Raw genomic sequence first — 20827 nt, 5'->3', positions numbered from 1 at the left:
TCCAGTGTGTAGGATTTAGGGGGGTGTTTGGCAAAAATTGAATATAATATTCATAATTATATTTTCACCAGTGTATAATTACCTGAAAGTTAGCATCATTGTGCGTTGTTAGCTTAGAATGAGCCCTTCATATCTGCATAGTGAGTGGGAGTCCTCACGGACGTATGAAGAGAACTGGATACAGATTTGCAGGCGAGGGTCCCATTTATTCCCATGAAAGTTGCTCGGTGACTCATGAAGCAAAAAAGTTCAACTTCCCGGGCATAAAAGCACCCAGATCTTCCGCATCATGAGTTGTGTTCGAAACCGAAACTCACTCACTCACTCACACCATTCTCTATGTAGTGTGTGTTAGATAGTGAACTACATAGGAAATAACTGAACAAGATTTCAGACACTACGCTGGAATTTTCTTCCTCCAGATATACATGACTGCATTGCATTGTGGTATACGGAAGTAAAATGTAGGATACATCGCATGTACACTCAAATTTGCTGTGCATTGTGGGCATTTTATAGTGCACTATATAGTGAATGAAATTAACTGCTGAGAATTTTAACACTACTACAAAATGGCACACACTATATAGTGCACCATATCTGTGACAGGGAACGGTTTCGAACGCATCTACAGAGTGTGCCAGGGATGACGTTTTTCTGTACACCAGTGTGGAAGCTTATGTTGCCCTGGTTCCCTCGTCAAAAAGCCTATGGGATTTTTCCATTGGATTTTTGAAGCCTAAATGCAATCGCTAGAAATAAAAAGCTTAAGTTTGGCTGTACACAAACTACACTGTGGTTGCGTTGCTAACACTACAAGGTTGTAAAACCGTGTTTGTTGCGGTTTGGTGTGATGACCCTCTTAGTCTCATTTAGCCATTTATTTTATGAAACATTAAAGTTCGTTTTACTTGACATAATGGCATAGAACAAAATGTAAAAGTCTCTTCAGAGAGACTATTTCAGACTTTTAACCAAAAACCCATTCAACAACACGCTGACTTTGAGATGAGGGAAGGTGCTGAAATGATAACTGATTTCCAGGTTTTAGTACTCATTACTGCGGTTCTCTTTTGTGCACATAGCACAAGCACACTAGAGACCTCTGACAGCCAAGCTGCCTAACATCCAGTTAGCCTTTCGTTAACATGAATGGGGATAAAATGATTTAATTGTGTGGCTCTTCTAGACTTAAAAATTGTTATCGGACTGAATGGACAACATTCCGACAGTGAAACAAGTCATTTCATGGGGTGTTGTGACCAGGTTCCCAAGAAAGCAGCTCCGCTTGTATTTTTTCCCAGCAGTGAGGCAGCTAATAAGATAGGAAGCAGGTCAGACAGACAGATTACAGACAGATAACAAGTAGTGTTTGGAACACAAGATGAGGTGGCAGAGAGAGAGACTGATAGCTGTCCTGTGTACGGCAACCCAGGTCTAAAGTCCCCTCTTACACACTTATACACTTATCTGTGTGATTTTTTAAAGCATTCAAGTGTTAGGCTGTCTCCTTGAGAAAATGAAAAATATTTGAAGGCTCTAGTGGACTTTTTGACCCATTTCTGTAAACCTCTTAGTTTTCTTTTTGATTTCTTTTTTGTAATTTCTTCTAATTGAAAAATAAATAAATAAGCAAAGGTTTGAAAAGATAAATAAAATTGAAATAAAATGGAATGAACAAATAAATAGGTGGGGAAAGGGAAAAGGTAGGTAATTAAATAAATCAAAATAATTATAGAATAAATAAGGATAGAAAATATGTAGAGAGGCAAACAAAAAACATGTTTTGCACACATGGGTATTGGATCAAAATATACACAAGTAGACAATGGTTGGCTACTAGTTACACTACAATGTGTTTCTGATACTTGTTCACACAAAGTCAGGTCTTATACTGGAAATATATTCCACCTCTCAATTTTCTGAGGTGAACTGCAGATCGGCATGTCAAAAACTATGGCAGGCAAAACCAAAAATCTTAAAAATAAAATACTGCTCAGGGAAAGTTTACATATACAAACTGTAGTAGCAAGCACAGTGTATTTCTTATATGAAGGACATGTGCAAACAACAGCTCTCAGGTTGGACTTTGGAACTGGGTCACCACATACACTGATTGGGGAAATGTATGGCAGTTATAAAGCTATGTATCAGATGGAGGTAAAGTCAAAGCAGGGAAACTCCATGAGAAACAGTAGAGGGAAGGTGATGCATGACAGGAAGTTAACTGAACTTGTGGAACATGAGGAACAGAAAGAGGGCGGTCCGAGGGTGGAGATGGAGAAGGAGATAATTATGACTATATGAGCTATTTTGACCCTTAGAGACTGTTTTTTAGGGTGTTTCATTTTTTGATAAGTATGGCTGTGTTCATGCATATGGCATACATTTTGGCAAGATTTTGTATTTTTGTTTAATCTTGGAATTTCCAGCTCAGCTCCTACAATCAGTCTAAAATATACTGTGGAAACTAAATTTTTACATTCATACAGTTAAGAAAAACCCATTCAAACTGCAATGTTTGAGGCCACTGACATCAAAGCATAAAAACATATATTGTAGTGTGTCATTCTGGGCTTTTGCCTTGGAATTTGTAAGTTTTAGATTTTTCCATCAGATGACATAATTTTTTTGTAATCATACATGTGGAAAAAATAAATGTTATTTCCACTGTCACAATCAATGTTACTGCTAGTGGCATCATGACAAAAACCTGGCATTTAAAGGGTTAAAATTCTGAAAAGGAATGAATATTTGATATTTCTGATAAGAACAGGTGTTGGTTGAAAAAAAAAATAATCTCAGTGAAAGCAGAAAATAATATCAATGTATAATATTTTAATTTTGAAAAGTGCATTTTGTGCGCAGAGCGTTGTGAGTGTGTGTAAATATATAAGCGGGGTTAAAGGATCTTTGTATTTATCTGGTTTGCTGGCCATGTCATGTGGAGCAAAGTCAGAACCCACAAAGGGTTAAATAAAACAAATTTGAACTTTACAAATGAATAATAAGAGGAGTGTTAGTGTTTAAAACCTGTAGACACCTTGATTTATGATTGCTCTGTTCTTTTGAAGTTTTCAGATGTGATGTGCTGATTACAGTTTCTCAAAGCTGAAAAGTTTCTGAAAGCATTATTTACATGAATCAAATTTGAATAGAGGTAATCATATAATAAAAGTTATTCAGTTGTAATTCTACAGTAGGGCTTCACTGAAGTGTTTGAGATTGTGCCATCCATTGACCAAACAGTGAACTGCATCAACACTGACATGAATTCTGTCTCCGACAGAGGAAACAAGATCATTTGCTGCCACAGAGAAGAGTTTCACCGTCAAGATGTTCACCTTCCAGTTCTTCACCTATTTCTCCTCCCTTTTCTACGTGGCGTTTTTTCTCGGCAGGTAAGACCTGGTGGATTCTGTTAGGGCTGGTCCATGATTTAATATTCACATTAGGGTTTGGCAATATATATCTTGTGCAACTCAAGAAATGTGCCCACCGAAAGGGATTTGGCAAAACTGTTTCTACCACAGGAGCAAATCAGGGCTGAGTTTTTTTCCCATGAATCCAGCGGCTTTGCAAAATGACATGAATAATGCAGACATGAATGAGAGAATTTTGAATATAGAAATCTGTGACACTAGAAATGATTGATCTCAGGAACTGTGAAGCTTCTGTTTTGAGAGAATTTTCCTTTCACTGTTCTGAGTCTTTTGTTATTAACTCGCTTTTTTTTGTTCATATGGTAGTTACAATTAAAAGAAGAAGATAATTAAATATAATAAAGTGCATGGATGTTTTCATCCATGTCTTCATTGAATTTACAAAACAATTATTGTATTGTGATATATCACTTATACCGTGATAGAAGAGTTGGGCCATGCCGTCCACACCTAATTCACTTTCTGATTCACTTTTTAGTGGTGTCATATGTTCTATATCGGTGTCAAAGAAGTATTCTTATTGATAGAATTTCAAATGCATCACTCAGCTGTAGACTTTAAACCCACAGAATACATTGCCATAACTTAAAGGACCCTAAATTAAAATGAAAGGGACTGATTGTCTTCACTTATTAATGCCTTGTGTCCTAACTTGACTAATACTGACTTGTTTTTGTAACACATATGACAGGATAAATGGCCATCCTGGTGGTTATGTCCGAATTTCAGGGAAATGGAGGCTGGAGGAGGTGAGTCACATAATTATGTATGTCATTTAGAAAGACTAAATGTTTATTTTTAAGTCAAAATTGCTATTTTTACATTTTTGTATCTGGTTGCATTCCAAACATGTTTGTGTCCGCTGTGCAGTGTCATCCCAGTGGATGTCTCACAGACCTGTTCATCCAGATGGCGATTATAATGGTACTCAAGCAAACCATCAGCAATGTCTTTGAGTTCACTGGCCCGTAAGTATAAATCAGAATTGTAAATAATACTGCACATCGTCCTGTATAATCCACTTGTAAATATTTTAAAAGCTGTGTCTTGTTTTCATCAGGTGGTTCTGCAGGTGGTTGAAGAGACGAAGAACCCACAAGCTCCAGAGGAAATGCGCCCACTGCTACCTGAAAGACGAATCAGAGGCCAAACACGGAGCGGAGCTGTGTGATAACTGCAAGCTTCGAGACTGGCTCAGCAACTACCGTCTCAATGATGTCGACTCCTTCAGCCTGTTCCATGAGTTCCTGGAGATGGGTATGTGCTTCACTAAATGCTATATTAACAAAAAACTGTAGACAAGTAAAGGGCTGATTTTGGTGAATGACGTCATTCTTTGCTCTCTCCTCAGTGATCCAGTTCAGCTTTACCACCATCTTTGTGGCAGCGTTTCCTCTCGCTCCTCTGCTTGCCCTCATTAATAACATCATTGAGATCCGCCTGGATGCCATTAAAATGGTCACCCTGGAGCGCAGACTGGTTCCCAAGAAAACCAACGATATTGGTGAGCACCACTTTTAAAGGGACCTACTTTTTCTCTTAGCTGTAGAGCTATTTATCAGTCTAGATTGCTTTGGTGTGAGTTGCTGAGTGGAGATATTGGCTATAGTGATGTCTGCCTTCTCTCCAATATAATGGAACTAGATGCTGCTCAGCTTGTGATACTAGTTCAGTGGTGCCAGGTGAGAAAGCAGTAGATGCACGCCTCTTTATGGATAGCGATACGGTTGGCGGGTGTAGTTTGGTAAAGAGAAAGTAGTTCCAACATGAAACTGCTCACAACAAGGTCTGTGGATTATCTTGAGAGTCCCTTTCATGATTTCTTAAAAGAGACGTTGTTGAGTCTTTTAAGTGTTTTTTGTTGTTGTTGTTGTTATTGTTGTTTTCACTTTGAGCACCACAAGCCGAGTGCCATCTGTTCCATTTGGTTTGTTTCTCCAGAAAACAAACCTGAAAGACATGGGTTGCAGTTTGGGAAACTACTAAAACACTGACATGTACAAGAGGGTGAAAGCAAAACCGGGCCCTTTGGTTTCTAGAAGGTGGCGTTGGAATAAAACTCCCCACAGCCAGCCACTGATTCTATCAAAATGATAAAGTGGGAGTCACTGAAAAGGTGTGAAGCAAAATTATAAGCAAAAAGAAGAATCACATTTGTAACACACACTTAACTCAAACTTCCACTCAAAACAAAAAAAACACAGAAAGCCAACTGAAGGTGTTGACTCTCTGTAGACCCACAACCAACTGAGCAGAAAGAAGCCAACCCCACAATAAAACCTCTCAGCCAGATTGATCACCAGCAGCTGACAAGAGCATCACAGCTGCACCCAATAGCTCCTGATCAGCAGGGAAACCTGGGACCTAAGGCTGCAGTCCAATAGTCCTTTTTGCTTAGGAAGGCTCCTAACTTGAAATAACCAGGAAGTATCTGAGCGGCTGCCATGATAAGAGCTGTTTCAATTCTCCTAACAATAAGAAAAGGTGCTTCAGTGCTTCCTTTATTATCGTCTTTAGCAGAGGACACACCGGAGCATCCTTTACCAAAGGAAAGGAGAGAATTCTGTCCCAAAATTCTTCGCGGCAGCAACATTTAAAGTAACATATCACATCGGCCGTTCTTTGGGAAATAACCTACTTTATTACAATACAGATTGATGCTCCAAAACAACTTCCAAACAAAAGGTGTTTACTGAGCTATAAGCTTTGCCTTGAATGTAGGTTATATGTATATCAAAAACATATTTGTTATTACTTCCTTAATGCTCATTTTGTTATGTTTTATTGTGTTTATTGTTATGTGTGTTTGATATTGACCATTTACTGTTTTCTATTGAAGAGCTTCTAACAAAAATATTTCATATGATTGTACTTCTGTAACCGTAGAGACAATAAACAAATCTACTTGTTATTCTTTTTATTGTTTTTACTATTTTACTGTAAAGCACTTTGGTTGGCCACTGGCTGTTTTTAAATGTGCTATATAAATAAAGCTGACATTGACATTGACATTACGATCTAAGATCATAATCAGCACTATAACCAGAACACGACGGGATGTCATCTCACACCAAAACAGTCTCGACTGATCATAGCTCTACAGGAAAGAGGAACAAAATGTATTTTTGGGTGAACTGTCCCTTTAAAAATGAGACTTAAAGTGTTGTTTTTTATGTTTATACTGTAGATGACACTCTCCTCACATCAGTGTTTCCTCTCCTCAGGTGTGTGGATAGACGTGTTAGAGGCAATTGGTGTCTTAGCAGTCATTGCCAACGGGCTGGTCATTGGCGTGTCTTCAGACTTCATCCCTCGACTGGTGTACCGTTACCGCTATGGTCCGTGTGCCAACGGCACGGCAACAGATATGGAGTGAGAACTCTTCTGGAAAATGTTTATGTTCTGTCATGTTGTGTACAACACTCAGCTTAAGTATATATGCTTCTGTTTTTCAAGCTGCATGGTGGGATACATCAACAACACTCTCTCCATTGCGCGAATGGACGACGAGATCATAGCAAAAGAGTTTTCAGCAAATCAGATGATCACTGCGAGTGGCATGAATGTCTCCTCCTGCAGGTTTGCTCTTTTTGATTCTTATTTGTTTTGTCAGCTCAAGAGTTACTTTGGTATTTAGGTCAGGAAAAACCAAAGTCAAAACATGTCATTTGAGTAACGACAGAGTCGAAAGCGTTGATCCTGCTCACCACCAGTGTTGATAACTTCTCAGTGCTCACAGTGCACTCAGACATCCTGCTGGTATTGCACTGTTAGTGTTACTGTGCAAACAGTGTAATAGAAGTGCTATATAAATAAAGTCTGTGGCCATTACTGGAGCTGGGACACATAATAATCCACTGTGTGATTGATTTAAAAAACAACTGATAAGGGAGATAACATCCTTTTTTTGGTCTGTATGTCGTCAAAGGTATAAAGACTACAGGAGCAATGAGGACTACAGTTTTACTCCACAGTTTTGGCTCATTTTGGCTGTGCGCTTTGCATTTGTCATCCTGTTTGAGGTAAGTCTTAACCATGACCAAACAAGAAACCACTCATTGCCTCTTATTGCACTGATTTCTCTGAGCAGTTTGCAACACGCACATGCACACGCACACGTGCACACAAACACACACACACACACACACACACACACACAATGTCCTCACAGCTCACTGTTTGATTATTTTGACATTTCACAACATTCATTGAGGCTACAACAAAATCAGAGAGCGTTATCTACATTGAAATGTTCACAAAAGCATCCAGATGAAAAGTGCTGGACAAGAAATGATCAACGAGAAGAAAAAACAAAGTCCCTAATCTAGTGTGAAGACTTTTTTTCATCTTTAATGAAACCACATTTTCACAAATAAAAAAGGAGATTACATTCCCAACATTTCCCTCTCTGCTTGCAGCACGTCGTCGTCATATGCAAGTTCATCGCAGCCTGGTTTGTGCCTAGCGCTCCCATGCAGGTCAAGAATGATCGACTCTTTGATAAACTCAAAAGACTAAAAGAGGAACTCAGGTGAGTCAACACTAATCTGCTTTTACACTGTTGTGGCAGCTGGATGCCAATAAAACATGTAGATTTCCAATGAATGAAGCCTTAGCCTGATGGTCTAATGATCTCCCTCAACATAATCCAGAACGAAAAAATCCAATTTGTAAGATTGAACTGTTTACTTGGTAACAAAAATAAAATTAGTAGAAAACGGTGTCCATTTCCAAATTCCAAAGAGAGAGGAAAAGAGAGGGGTAAAAAAAAAAAAAGACTGTTTGGGTCCACTCTTTTCTTGTCTGACTAAATTAATACAGTGGTTCCCAAAGTTTACATCATGCTTATCTAATACACCAGATCATTATGGGCAATGATATGACCGATTACTTTCACTTTTAACACACACAAAGGACACAAGGTGACCTCAGCAGATGGGCTTTGATGTATTTTGAATTTGACTGATGTGTTTGGTTGATTGGCATCCTCACTGTACTGATTGCTCTGTTAAAAAACTATCACATGCTTTGATTTGCTGTCTGAAAACATGCAGCTAACTTCAATCAGATGATATTAACTAGATTTTCAGACGTTTTCACTTTTTCAGAGTGGACATAATGACTTGTGGGAACCACTGCATTAAAATTTGGAGAAATTTCACTATGACTTAGAGTTTCTAAAATAAAAGCAAATAAATGACTGCACAATAGGTATACAATTCAGCCAGCATAAAATAAATATTCCCCAGAAATGAAAAGTCACTTTAAATATCACGTTTTTAGAGCATGCTTTGCAGTGCTCACAGTTTATTTGACATAGATACTGTAACTAACCAACGTTTGCTTTATTTCTTACAGTTCTTTTGAAGCGTGACCACACCCAGGCACTTAAAGGTTACACATTTTCCCTGAGGACATGAGCCCAGCGTTGCCTTGTGCATTTAAAGTGTCCAGAGTATTACAGAGTTGAGTCAACTTCAAAGTTATTAAATTGTCTCTCTGCAGAGTTCAGACGGAGAGGAGAGGGCTCTCACTCTCTTTCAGTGTTTGCAGTCAAATATTAATGGCTGGCTATCTGGATTCTCATGTATGAAATGGACTTTGAAGGCAGACTAATTTTTCATGGACAAAACAAAAAGTGTACAGTAACTGATTTTACTGACCTTTAGATTGTTCTTATTCTATAGTAAGAATGCACTGATTGCTTACTGTTGGATCTCTATATTTGTGAGATGTATGTGAGTGTTTTTATTGAAAGCCTAAAGATAATTTATACTGCTGCTGCACATACAGTACTGATTGTGTGTTACGATGTTGCCTTATAACTGTAACAAAGCGCTGTGATGATTGTCATTACTGCAGACAGAATCTGATGGTGTCTTTTGTAAACCAGACACAGGAATGTTTTGCATTATAATATTTTATATTATTGAATAAAAGAGGAAAACTTTGGCCTCATGTGATGCCTTTTGAAATTAAGTGTTTTAATTAAAAGGCACAACACTCCAGGTCAAAATGTTTTTTAACAGCAGTATTTCCATGCACTGGGCAGTTTTGAGAATTTCGGGCTTTTTTACTTCCATCACATTTCTTTTAGATTTTGGAGAGAAAACGTCCTAAATACACATTTGGGTGTCTTTTTTAGTTCACATTTCTGATCTGGAATTTTATGCAAAATCCACATATTTTTTTATTTTATAAAATTTGTAATTCCAAAAAAAAAAAGAAATGTCTCAATATGAGAAAACAACTAGTTTCAAATTGACATATTTTAGTTAATTTTTTCACCTGTATGACTTATTTTTTATCAAAAAATGTATGAAATTTACACAACACATAATTAAAGACTTTTTTCTCCAATTTTTTTTGCAATCATTTACATATCATTTGTAGCTTGTGAGGAATATTTCTTCAAGATTAGATTTAATAGGACTTTTCACGATGTGCATTGTTCCCATATCTCAAAGATTTTCCAACCCCCACACCAAATATTACCATTATTTTAACAGTGCCAAGCAGTATCATGTTAATAGATAATTATTGCAATAATAGGTTAATAAATGTACATTTAGGGTTGCAAAGCTGGGAAAAATGTTTTCACTGGTTGTAGTCTGGCACTTCATTTCTGGAAATGAGAACACAATCCAATGCTTTAAAATTTGTGGCTTCAGGCTTGATGATACAAAAAAAAAGAATTATTTTCAAAATACTACATGCAAAGCAGATTATTATTATTATTATCATTATTATTATTATTATTATTTTATTATCACAGCCTGGGGTATGTCAATGATTTGCCAAAACATTGATTGTGACAGTGCACCTAGTGGAAAGAGCATGTTTTTTCCACATGCCAAAATATGGTGAAAATTACGTCATGATGTGAAAAAAAAATTACAAATTCCAACGCAAAAGCCCAGGATGACACCCAGAAATAATACAATGCATGTTTTTAAAGGTGGCTTTGAGATTAAAAAAATGCAGTTTGAATGGGTTTCAATGGCGCATTTTGCACTTTGCCGAGGTGGAAATTTCAAGATTAAACAAAAAAAAAACCAACACAATCCTGCCAAAATGTATGCCATACGCATAAACACAGCCAGAGTTTAAAAAAACAAAACAAATAAGAATGAAAAGCGCTTAAAATGCGTCAAACAGTGTCAGAACAAAAGTCCTTTTAGGTACATATAAATAAATCCTATATAAAATGTGCCTCGTCACTAGAAAGAGGTATTCTAGGTATTTCCGTGAGTTTTCCTCCATCATCTCCTCCCGAGTTTCACTGCGCAGGTGAAAGCCCGTGCAAACGTCACGTGACCACGAGTAGCCAATAGCCAAAAGAGTTTCAAGTGTTTTCAGGTGCAGTTGTTCAACCAGAAGCCTGACGTCTGCGTAGAAACGTCTATGTAATGAAACTGTATTAAATTAACAGGACTTTCTTACAGGGATGTAGGTTTATATAGGTTTACGAAAACAGTCGGTTTATTTGTCATCCGAGAAAGGAGGATAAGGAGGACTGCGGATTATGGCTTTTTTTCTAGTCGCTGTTAATATTTTTGATCACCGGGAAGTGGGACAAGACTTTCCTCACTGACGGTATGGATGTACAAAATCAAACGTTATTCACTTTTAATTCACATTTACTTTACTGAGATATGATTCGCTCTACTCGGAACTCAAGTTTTAACCATTTGTTGATAGCTGTTGGATTATTGTTTTTGGTATAACTGTCTATTAAAAACTATTAATCTTGGTCAGATTGGGGGGATGCTGGCTGGGAAAATAACAGGTCAATACACATGTGGTCAGTGTGTTCACGGTCACATTATCTGTCACGCGGTCACATGCTATTGCCTGGCAACAAAAAAAAAGTCCAGACCTGGACTTTGGACCCGGATGTGTGCCACTTTGTTTGAGAAATAGTTAAAAGAAGAAGAAAAAAATGAAAGGGGAGTAAGAGAGGGACCAGACAGAGCAGTTGTGCGGGTTATTTGTGGCCATAGTGAGGATGAGCGCATGCGCTGAAAATCTTGTCGAAACAGGTCCAAATTAAATAGAGCAGATCTCATCAGTTGTTTTGTGTGAGATTTATTTCTTAATAAATCCTGACAGATGAGCAGGAAGGCGTTGTTGTTTGCATTGAACACGTCCTCCTCAAACTGTTTTCTTTCCATGAGTCAGCAAAACACTCTTTTGCTCAGAGTCGGCTGGGGGGAGAGAGTAAACAGGTTCACCTTCATGCACCATGAGACTCTCACTTTGCCAAAAGCTCAACAGTCTTGTGTGTATGTAACTGTTTGTAACTGCAGTCAGGTGGTGCAGAAGTGCTTTTTTAAAAGAAGGCAAAGGGAAATTGTAAATACTCTAAAATCTGATAAGTTCATCTTACTTAAAATAATGTCGAAAACGGATTGCCTTGAAAAAGGAAACACAATAAAAATTATAGATCTTAATTTATGTTTACTAGGGGTTGACCGATGTTTTTTCAGCAATACTGTACTTGTGTACACAGTAGTCCAGTATATATTTTACCACTATTTGTCTAGCTTTGTTTTCCTCGTTCCAGCTGCTATGTTTGAACATATTGAAAGCAATGCAATAACCAGAGACAAATCCCTTGACTGTGTACACAAACTTTGCAAATAAAGGTGATTCTGATTTATGTCATTATCAAATTTTAGGCGAAGTCATGGCAAGTAGAGCCAAAGTAATCCCAGAGGCCATACCTCATGTTACCAGACCTAAAATTTATTTTAAGCAGTGAGGTGTACAGATTTTAGATTTAGGAATGAAAGAACGCTTGGTGTGGGTTCAGTATGAATTGAGAGACTAGAATCAGTCTTTAATGGATAAAGTTTGCTTGTTGCATCTCTAATGTGAACTTCCTCTGTCTGTATTTATAGCTCAGGACTGTGTGGATGGGAGCAGGTTTGAGGAGCAGGTGCTTTATGTGGGAAAGCCTCCATATCGCCTGAACTGCCCCCTGGAGCTCCAGAGCTCCCCCCAGCCCAAACTGAGCTGGCTGATGAACTGCCAGGGGCTGCTCACCCAGGAGGACAAGACCTACGTGGAGTTTAGCAACCTCAGCTTGGCGAATCAGGGGAATTACACCTGCATGCAGCAGGGAAACAGCACGGCCTCATTCACTGTGCGTCTCATAGTTAAAGGTGAGTATTATTTCCATGAGTAAGTGTAATGAAGTCAGCTCAAACCTGCTGCTGTAATTACGTGTCTCTGGCAGTGAGCTATGATTTTTCCCTGCAGTAGAGTTTTTACAGGAGTTGATTGAACAGCTGCACCTGCAAAGAGGCGTTTAGTTTCAGCGTGCACTCCAGCCGCAGTCTCAGACTGGACCTGCCGGTGCACCTGAAGGCCTCTATTGTCTGGAGATAACAGTGGTCTGTCTTCCCACAGAGCCTCAGTGCTCCAAAGCCCCAGAATTTCAACCGTATGAGGACCAAAACAGAATCTATGCGATAGAGGACACCACTGTGACACTGAACTGCACCGCTCTCCTCCTCTGGGACCCAACAGAAGAACCCTGTGACACCATGCTGCAGTGGAGCAAAGAAGGCCAACCTCTCACCAATCACACAGATTACATGCTGAATACCTCCTCATGGTGATTTGAAGCACATTCAAATTTCACTTCATATATCTGGACTTTAAAAACAAAAGTTTCTGAGAATAAACGTTTTCTGTCATCAGGTCTCCTGTGGCCGGCCAGCTGATAGTGAACAGTCTGCTGACGATTAACCGCGCAGATCTGAACTATTTTGGCCCTACAGCTGCACAGTGAGGAACACCTCATCTGATTTCTACCCGATACATTCATGTAAGACTTAAGATACTGACCTATATATATGCTGCTTTCTTACACTCTTATTACATCTTGTTTAACGCTTTTCTAGACTCTTCTGACCACTCCAAGTGCATTTTTCACCACTTGTCACATTAACCAACAAGGTGCCACCTGCTACATTCACACTCACACACTGATGGAACAGTCATGGTGGCTGATTTGGGGTGCAGCACAATGCCACTTGCTACTCAAAACCAGATACTTCAACAAGTTTACTGGAGGAGCCTGGTGTAGCTACACTGATCCAAGAAATAACTGCCATGCTTCACATGAAACACCACCAGACAAACCATGAAAACTACAACAAAAATAAAAAACACAAAAACACATAAAAACACTCCCTCTCAGTACAGCATCAGTATATCTTTAAAACAAAAAAACCAAAAATGCACCTCCAGTGTCCATGTGAGAAACATTAACAACATAATTCATGAATAAATAAATATTTACCGTATGCGCCTCCAGAACCACGTGTAGAATATCGTTACTCTGGAGTTGTACTTTCATCATCTGCAGCCATGTTGCTCTTACCCACAATGCTACTGACCTATGATTTCACCACATCACATGACATTTCCCACAATGCCGTCAACTACTAATGGGTGGTTTTACTATCTGTATTAAGAAAAGACTTTAATTAAAGCAATACACTGAAAAGAAACAAACAATTTAAAGTACCTTTGAGACCCATTTTATAAACTGTCTCTGAAACAGAGACAGACATGATCACTGTTATGTTCAGTAGCTTTTTTATGCATCTTTAGAGCCTTAGTTAGTCAGTTTCAAATCAGTGAACCCTGTCTCATACTGTCTCAGGAACCTGTTCAACACACACACACACTACACACACACATATCTGTGTCATTTTACAGTAAAAGGGGTTTGGCATGGGAGCCAGCCCTGCAGTGTCAGCAGCAGAGAATCATTTGTGATCTACAGCTTTGATTTGGTTTGATTTATGATACTTAGCTGAATTAACTGTGAATTGAAAGTGTGCACAGTACTACAAAAGACAGGGATTACTTTTGAATTAATGAATGGAACAGAATTTGTTATTTTAGCTGAAAGGGCTGTGATGATTTCTTTGTCCGCAGATGTGTGTTTACCGACTGAGTAAACTACATTTTGTCACAGTTCACAGATGAAATGCCAAGAGCATGACTCAGAGGGCAGGGGAACAAAGCAGAGAGTCTTAACTGAGCCAAATACAAAAAGTGCTAGGATGCAAAATGATCCAGACACATTACTTTTCTCATTTTCTTTTTTTAAACTAAATGCAAAGAGCATGTCTGCATACATATCCACAGTCTTAGTAAAAACACATTGTGTGCAGCAAACCACATGACTGATGGGGGTGTTGGCTGTGTCCCTCTCCACTTTGCACTGCACTTTTCTAACTGGAAGATCTACTTATTATGTATATGTTTTTATTATACTTTTTAATATTATGCTTTTTAATTTTATTAATATAAATTAGAATGAAATATTAATATTCTCTTTTATGTTTGAATGTTAGCAGCTGACTGCTGGAATTTCCCTCAGGATAAATAGTATTTAAAATTTTAAATATTTTTAATATTTTTAAGAGTTTTAAATAAAATACATTTATCTTTCCATCTATCTATTTCTTTATCCAGCTATTTTCACAAATGTTGTTAGGTGTTATAGCAGCTCTGGCGCGATCTACCTATTGACTGTTATGGCAGCCATCACCGTCCTCCTCCTCCTGGCTGTAGCTGTTGTTGTGTACTTCAAGTGTCGCCTCAACATGAAACTCTGGCACAAGAACTCCTACGGAGACTATGAACTCAGTGGTGAGGCCTCTGTTGAGCACATATAAGGTTTTCATAATCATTTATAACATTGTATCATTAAGAACACTGGTGTGTTTGTGTCTCTCTGTCTTCAGATGGCAAATTATGTGACGTCTACATCTCGTATGTGAACAATGATCATGACAGGAAGTTTGTCAACTTTATTCTCAAACCTCACCTGGAGAGTAAAAATGCGTACAAGGTGCACCTCAATGACAATGATATCCTACCAGGCTCAGGTAAGCCTTATCAGCAATACTACCGTTGAATTAATAATAAATTCATTGTCTTCATAGTTTGTTGGTTTCAAAATTCACAGGCCAGGATTTTCAGATTCTGCGGTCATTATCTCTTGATCTGTTGTTCTGTCAGCTTTATAATTTGGGTAAAGTGGAATGTGAGTCCCATTTCCTTTTATACTGTGCTAACTATGATGACTAAAGAGATATAATGTTCCATAAAATGGCTCATCTACAGCCTGACATTTTCTTGTGTTCAGATGACCAAAAGTTAGAATAGTTGTTGTTTAACTGATGAGTATCAGTTTGCCAATTTTATCTCAAAAGTCTGAAAGAGAAGGCAAGAAAGTTTGCATATTAATGGCTGAGATTTTTTTACAGTGCTACACGGTAGATTCCTCTGTGAGTGACCAAAAAGTCGGTCTAACGCAGTGATGATCTAATTATGTAGGATACTTTTATTGCTTTGCTCTATTTTTCTGTCTTTTTTATGTCTGAAGAGATATATCTGTTAGACTCTGGCCCTGGGCTGTTTAGATTTTGTTTTGTAAGCCCATGCAAGCTGGGCACAACTGTTTGCATGACATAATAATAAAATATGCATTCATTTTATTTATTAATTCCATTCACTGTTATCTCACCCAGTGTCTTTATACTTTATTTAATCATGAAGTCACATTAAAATCAGATCTATATAGTAAAAATTTAATTAAATAACATTAATAATCTTAATGAAAGATAGAATAGAATAAAATAATAACGCTTTAAACAGATATGCTAACATACCCTTGATATATATATGAAAAGGAAAAGATATTTAATGATATTATGTTTATTATGTTTAAATATTTGTAAGATATATATTTATGTAGACATCAGCATAGAAAATTGTAAATTTATAAATCATCCTGAAAACATAGAAAAAAGCATACATTTGAAAAAATACAAGCATATTTGGTGAAACAGTCATACCTAAAAATCAGTAGAAACTCTAACCAAAATTTGTAGTTGCCACATCGTTATCAGTGTGTCAGGTTTCAGTCTAAATTATTCCAGACAAGTGGTGCAAAATATCTGAGGGCTGTTTTTTTTTAACATGCAAACTGCAGTTTTCGACATGAGGTCGCAATTTCTCTCATCTTAACTGTGAGAGACAAATTGAAAGGCCTGGAGAGCCCTGTTGAATTTTCAAATGTATCTACAGTTTGCAAGCAACAATCATTTGGGAAATTAGTTTTAGTGAAACAGGCTTCTGGGTCACAAAGTGTAATGTAAAACAGCCATTTTTAATAATGGAAATTGTTTTGTGTCTCCAGAGCCTTCTGCAGAGCTGCTGATGAACATGAGTCGCTCTCGGGGTTGGTGATCGTGTTGAGTCTCTGATGCATTGAAGTATGGACTGGTGCTGCTGAGCAGGAGATCGTGTTGCTCTCTTATGCATACCTCGAGCAGGACTGGTGCTGCAATAACTTCAGGTCAGACCAACTTAATGTAGAAACAAAGTTTAAAACAGAGTAAAAATGACTGTGCTATCATGACAACACACCACTTGAGGTCAGTGTTGCTGTCATACACTGCAGTGTCTTCAGTATGTGTGTTATGAGGATGACACACCGTCTCTGTATTTCAGACAGGGCCTCCTGCACTTGTTGGAGTTGTGTCCGAGGCCCATCATCATCACGTTGGAGGGTCAGTCCAAACGCATGAGGCCTGAGATCAAGCAGCTGCTCAGTGAGCACCAGCACTGCCTCACCGTCACCGTGCTCACCTGGTGGGAGACCCACAACCTGTCTGTGGTATTGAGAGCCCCAATATGACACCTTATGTTTGTCTGGACCTGCTGTTTTGGTACTTTGAAGCGGAAACCAACAAATTCTTCACAATATGTGATGAACTGCTCAGCAACTGTTCTTGTTTTCACTGGACTCTGTGTTTTTCCTTTGAAGCAACATTAGTCATTCACATTACAGTGAAATAATCACCTATGTGTCTTAAACGCAACATTTTTTTGAGAAACGTGTGACATTGTGTGGGGTGAATGCGGCAAACCAGTGACAGAGATCACAGACAGAAATCTGCCATGTGAAACAACCAAAACTGTTCAAATAAAAGTAGAAAAGTTTTTATTCATGTGTGATCACATGGTTCATAGTAACCCTGCTGGCCACCACCTGATAGACGTTGATACAGGGTTGAATTTAGATTGTGATGCTGGGTGGCCAAAATTCAATGTCAGAACAACATTTGATGTCAATATCAATTTAACATAGCATACTGGTGGCAGACGACATTTAATAGTGAGATTAATAGTATTCATTAAAACCAGGAAGTGAGGAAAACGCTACCATGATGAAAAACACCAGAGGCACGACAGTTATAAAAAAAGATAGATAAAAAATACAAATATGTGAGTAAATCAATATGATAATAAAATCTGATACATTGTGAGAAAAACACCATCAGTTATAAAAAGATGATAAAAAATAGCAAATATGTGAGTAAATCAATATGTAAAATAAATAAAAAGATAATTGCAATCTTACAAAAAATATATAAATAAATAAGGTAAATACTCAAACTGTAAGTAAGAGGTAAATGAAAGAATAACACCACAAAGTAAAATGATAAATAAATATGTTAAAAATAATAAAATGATATAGAAAGTAGTAAAACATGTAAAATATATATTAAAAAATGTCATAGATGATAAAGATCAATTAAAAGCCAAACAAAAAAGGCAGGTCTGAACGTGTTGCCTGTTTCCACAGACTCCTTCCTCAGACTTCTGGAAGGAGCTGGCCTTAGCGATGCCTCGCAGAGTCGTCTTCCGCAGCGAGTCTGCAGGCGACCCTCAGACTGTTCTCCACGATGACAAGGACCCCATGCTGACCCAAGAGTCTGACTACCTGGACTGCCGCTCAGACACGGACCCTGCTGGAGATCTCCAGAAGGACAGACTGCTGACAAGAACATGGGCTCTCGGCGTCTAGACTCCCATGCCCGCGTCTCTGTACCTGGACTGTACTCGTCACGGACTGCTGGAGATTTGCAAGTCACAGGGACAAGAAAAGTGCAGCGTACTGATGTTTGGTGTACTCGTCACAGTTTGCACAGATACCTGCACAGGAAATGCTGCTCTGCCTTAATGGAGAATGAGGTGACTGTTTTTAAAAACTCAATACCTGGACAGCATAGTGAGGCAAGTAGGTTCATGTGTTGGCAACCATCTGGTGCTGCTGAGTCTGATCCAGATTTGGAAATGTTGCCAACTGTTTGGCATTACTTGTACATTTTGTTTCATCAGAATTAGAACCTAAAAGGTTTCGGCTTATATGCAAGTCCCAACCTGATAGACTTTTTTGTCTTCAAACGTCGGTGTGCAGCTGAAACTGACCTAGCTGACAATCATTTTGAGTCAATACACAGGGACTGAACTTCAGTACTAGGGAATAATTTCTATACCAGCTTGTTTTATATCGAGACTGATGTAAGAAGCTTTTATGTCAAAGGAATAGGTTAGCATTCACATAGCTGCAGAATTTGATGAATTGACATCCAGTTATAACCTTCACCAAACCATTTGAAAGCTGAGAAAACTGGCTTGATTTCCTCAAAAAATATGGAAAAAACACAATGAGCAACTAGAAGAGAAATGACCTAAGTATTTTCAAGATATTAGTAGTAAGTTAAATTAAAAAAAAGTAAAACAATGTGAAAATTACCACAAAAAAGAAAATACAACTGGAAAAAAGTGCTTAAATAAAATAAAACTAATTGCAGATAAAAATAATAATAATTTTTCTGTAAACTAATTTTAAATATAGAATTCTAAGGACTCTATTCTATGGACAATTTATGCCAAGTTATTTAATTCCTTCTTGGAAAAAAACCAAACCGGTGTGCTCAGGTTTCACAGGTTCAAATGCTTGTGGACATCTGAACGCAGCATGAGAAAACTGATGTCGATCCAGATTTTAAAAGGTTCAATATGAAGCCACAGCTGGTTATCTTAACTAAGAACAAAGGGTGGAAACATCTTGCCATGCTCTGTCCAAAGACAACTGATCTATTAAACAGCAACATTCATTCATATGCAGTTTCTTATTTGTGTCATCAGATCAAAAATGGAGTGTTAAGACTACAGGTTGTCTCTGAAAAACTGCCCAGCACTGAACTCCACCTAAAACCACAAGCTGCTGTTTTTACAGTTTGATGGTGGTGAATTTTAGAGATGCTGGTAGATCAATTTTGTTCTTTTTGTAGTCAAAGGTACTCTTTAAAAGTACTCATGGGGAGAAGGCAATGAGCAACTTAACACATGCCCCTCCAAAAATAGCAAGAAATAAGCCAAAAAAGTAAAAATAAAAAAACAAACAAGACAAAAACAATATCTAATATATAATTATAATGAAAATATAGTTTTCTGGACATTTTTCTGTCACCCCCGGGACTAAGGACCCAACAGCAGACAGACAAATGGATGTTAGAAAAAATGAGTTCTTTATTAAAAATAGTGAACTGTGCAGGTGAATGACAAGATAACTGGCTGAGGTGAGGGGTGATCCATGTCCCTGTGGTTTTCTTTGGCTGGAGGTGTGAACAGGACGGCTGGCAGGGAATTCTGACAGACTTCACAAAAAAATAGATATTAGGGGAAAAAAGCAAACGGACAAGCGGGCAAAAAAAATGGAAAAGATCAGAAACAGAGCTGGACTTGCTTAACAACAATCCAGCAGGGAAAGCCTGTGGAGCTGGCTCTCTTGTAGGTTGCAGGCTTGATTGCAGGCAGGTGTGCATGATGAGAGCAGACGAGGGCTGGAGCGAGAACAAAAGAGAGACAAAACCAAAACACAACAGGTACACACCAAATACTCAATAGTTACTGGGAAAAAAATCCCACTCAACTGGAAATTCAGAGCTTATTCATTTGCAGAAAAATCATGATACAGCTTAAAAATATAACTAATTTAGGATGCATTTTTCCTCTTCCTGCTGCAGGGTTTCAACTCCCTGTGTACAAGGCTCTGGCCTGCAAAGCTCCTGTCCTCCCCGCTGCTCCCATCGCTGCAGCCGAGCCCAAACCTTCTGACAACGACGTGTCGGACCTGGGATCACGCAGCTATGGAGCCCGCTCAGACTTTTACTGCCTGGTCACTGAGGACGTCATTTAATCCACACTCCCCTCACTTAAAGTTAAAACATAACCCTTTAGAACCTGAGCAAATTGCTTAATTTATTTCAAAAACATGGAAAAAAGGCTATAAGCACTCTTAAATGGTTTCTGCCTGGTCACTGAAGATGTCATTTAATCCACACTCTCTTCACTTGAACCCCTTAAAACCTAAGAACCTTGGCTTAATTTATCTCACAAACATGGACAGGAGACAATAAGCACCTTAAGAAGAAATGGCCTAGAAATTAGCAAGAGATCAGTTTTTAAAAGAAATCGAGAAAATTACCTGAAAATTA

General features: G+C 38.2%; 1 protein-coding gene and 1 pseudogene across 2 annotated transcripts in view; both read left to right on the top strand.

The window, feature by feature from the left end:
- LOC121950232 (anoctamin-9) overlaps positions 1-9474 on the top strand; it is a 20129-nt gene extending 10655 nt beyond the window's left edge. For both annotated transcript variants that reach the window (XM_042496171.1, XM_042496172.1), the window contains 10 exons: positions 3290-3401; positions 4135-4192; positions 4314-4411; positions 4504-4700; positions 4795-4947; positions 6668-6815; positions 6900-7022; positions 7372-7465; positions 7862-7974; positions 8802-9474. In XM_042496171.1, coding sequence (XP_042352105.1) covers positions 3290-3401; positions 4135-4192; positions 4314-4411; positions 4504-4700; positions 4795-4947; positions 6668-6815; positions 6900-7022; positions 7372-7465; positions 7862-7974; positions 8802-8817 — 1112 coding nt within the window. In that variant the 3' untranslated portion in view covers positions 8818-9474. The remainder of the gene's footprint in view (positions 1-3289; positions 3402-4134; positions 4193-4313; positions 4412-4503; positions 4701-4794; positions 4948-6667; positions 6816-6899; positions 7023-7371; positions 7466-7861; positions 7975-8801) is intronic.
- On the top strand, positions 9007-20827 carry LOC121950096 (annotated as a pseudogene).

Source organism: Plectropomus leopardus, chromosome 11 (genome assembly GCF_008729295.1).
Source record: "Plectropomus leopardus isolate mb chromosome 11, YSFRI_Pleo_2.0, whole genome shotgun sequence".
Lineage (NCBI taxonomy): Eukaryota > Metazoa > Chordata > Actinopteri > Perciformes > Serranidae > Plectropomus > Plectropomus leopardus.
This window is presented reverse-complemented; position numbering and strand designations above follow the sequence as displayed.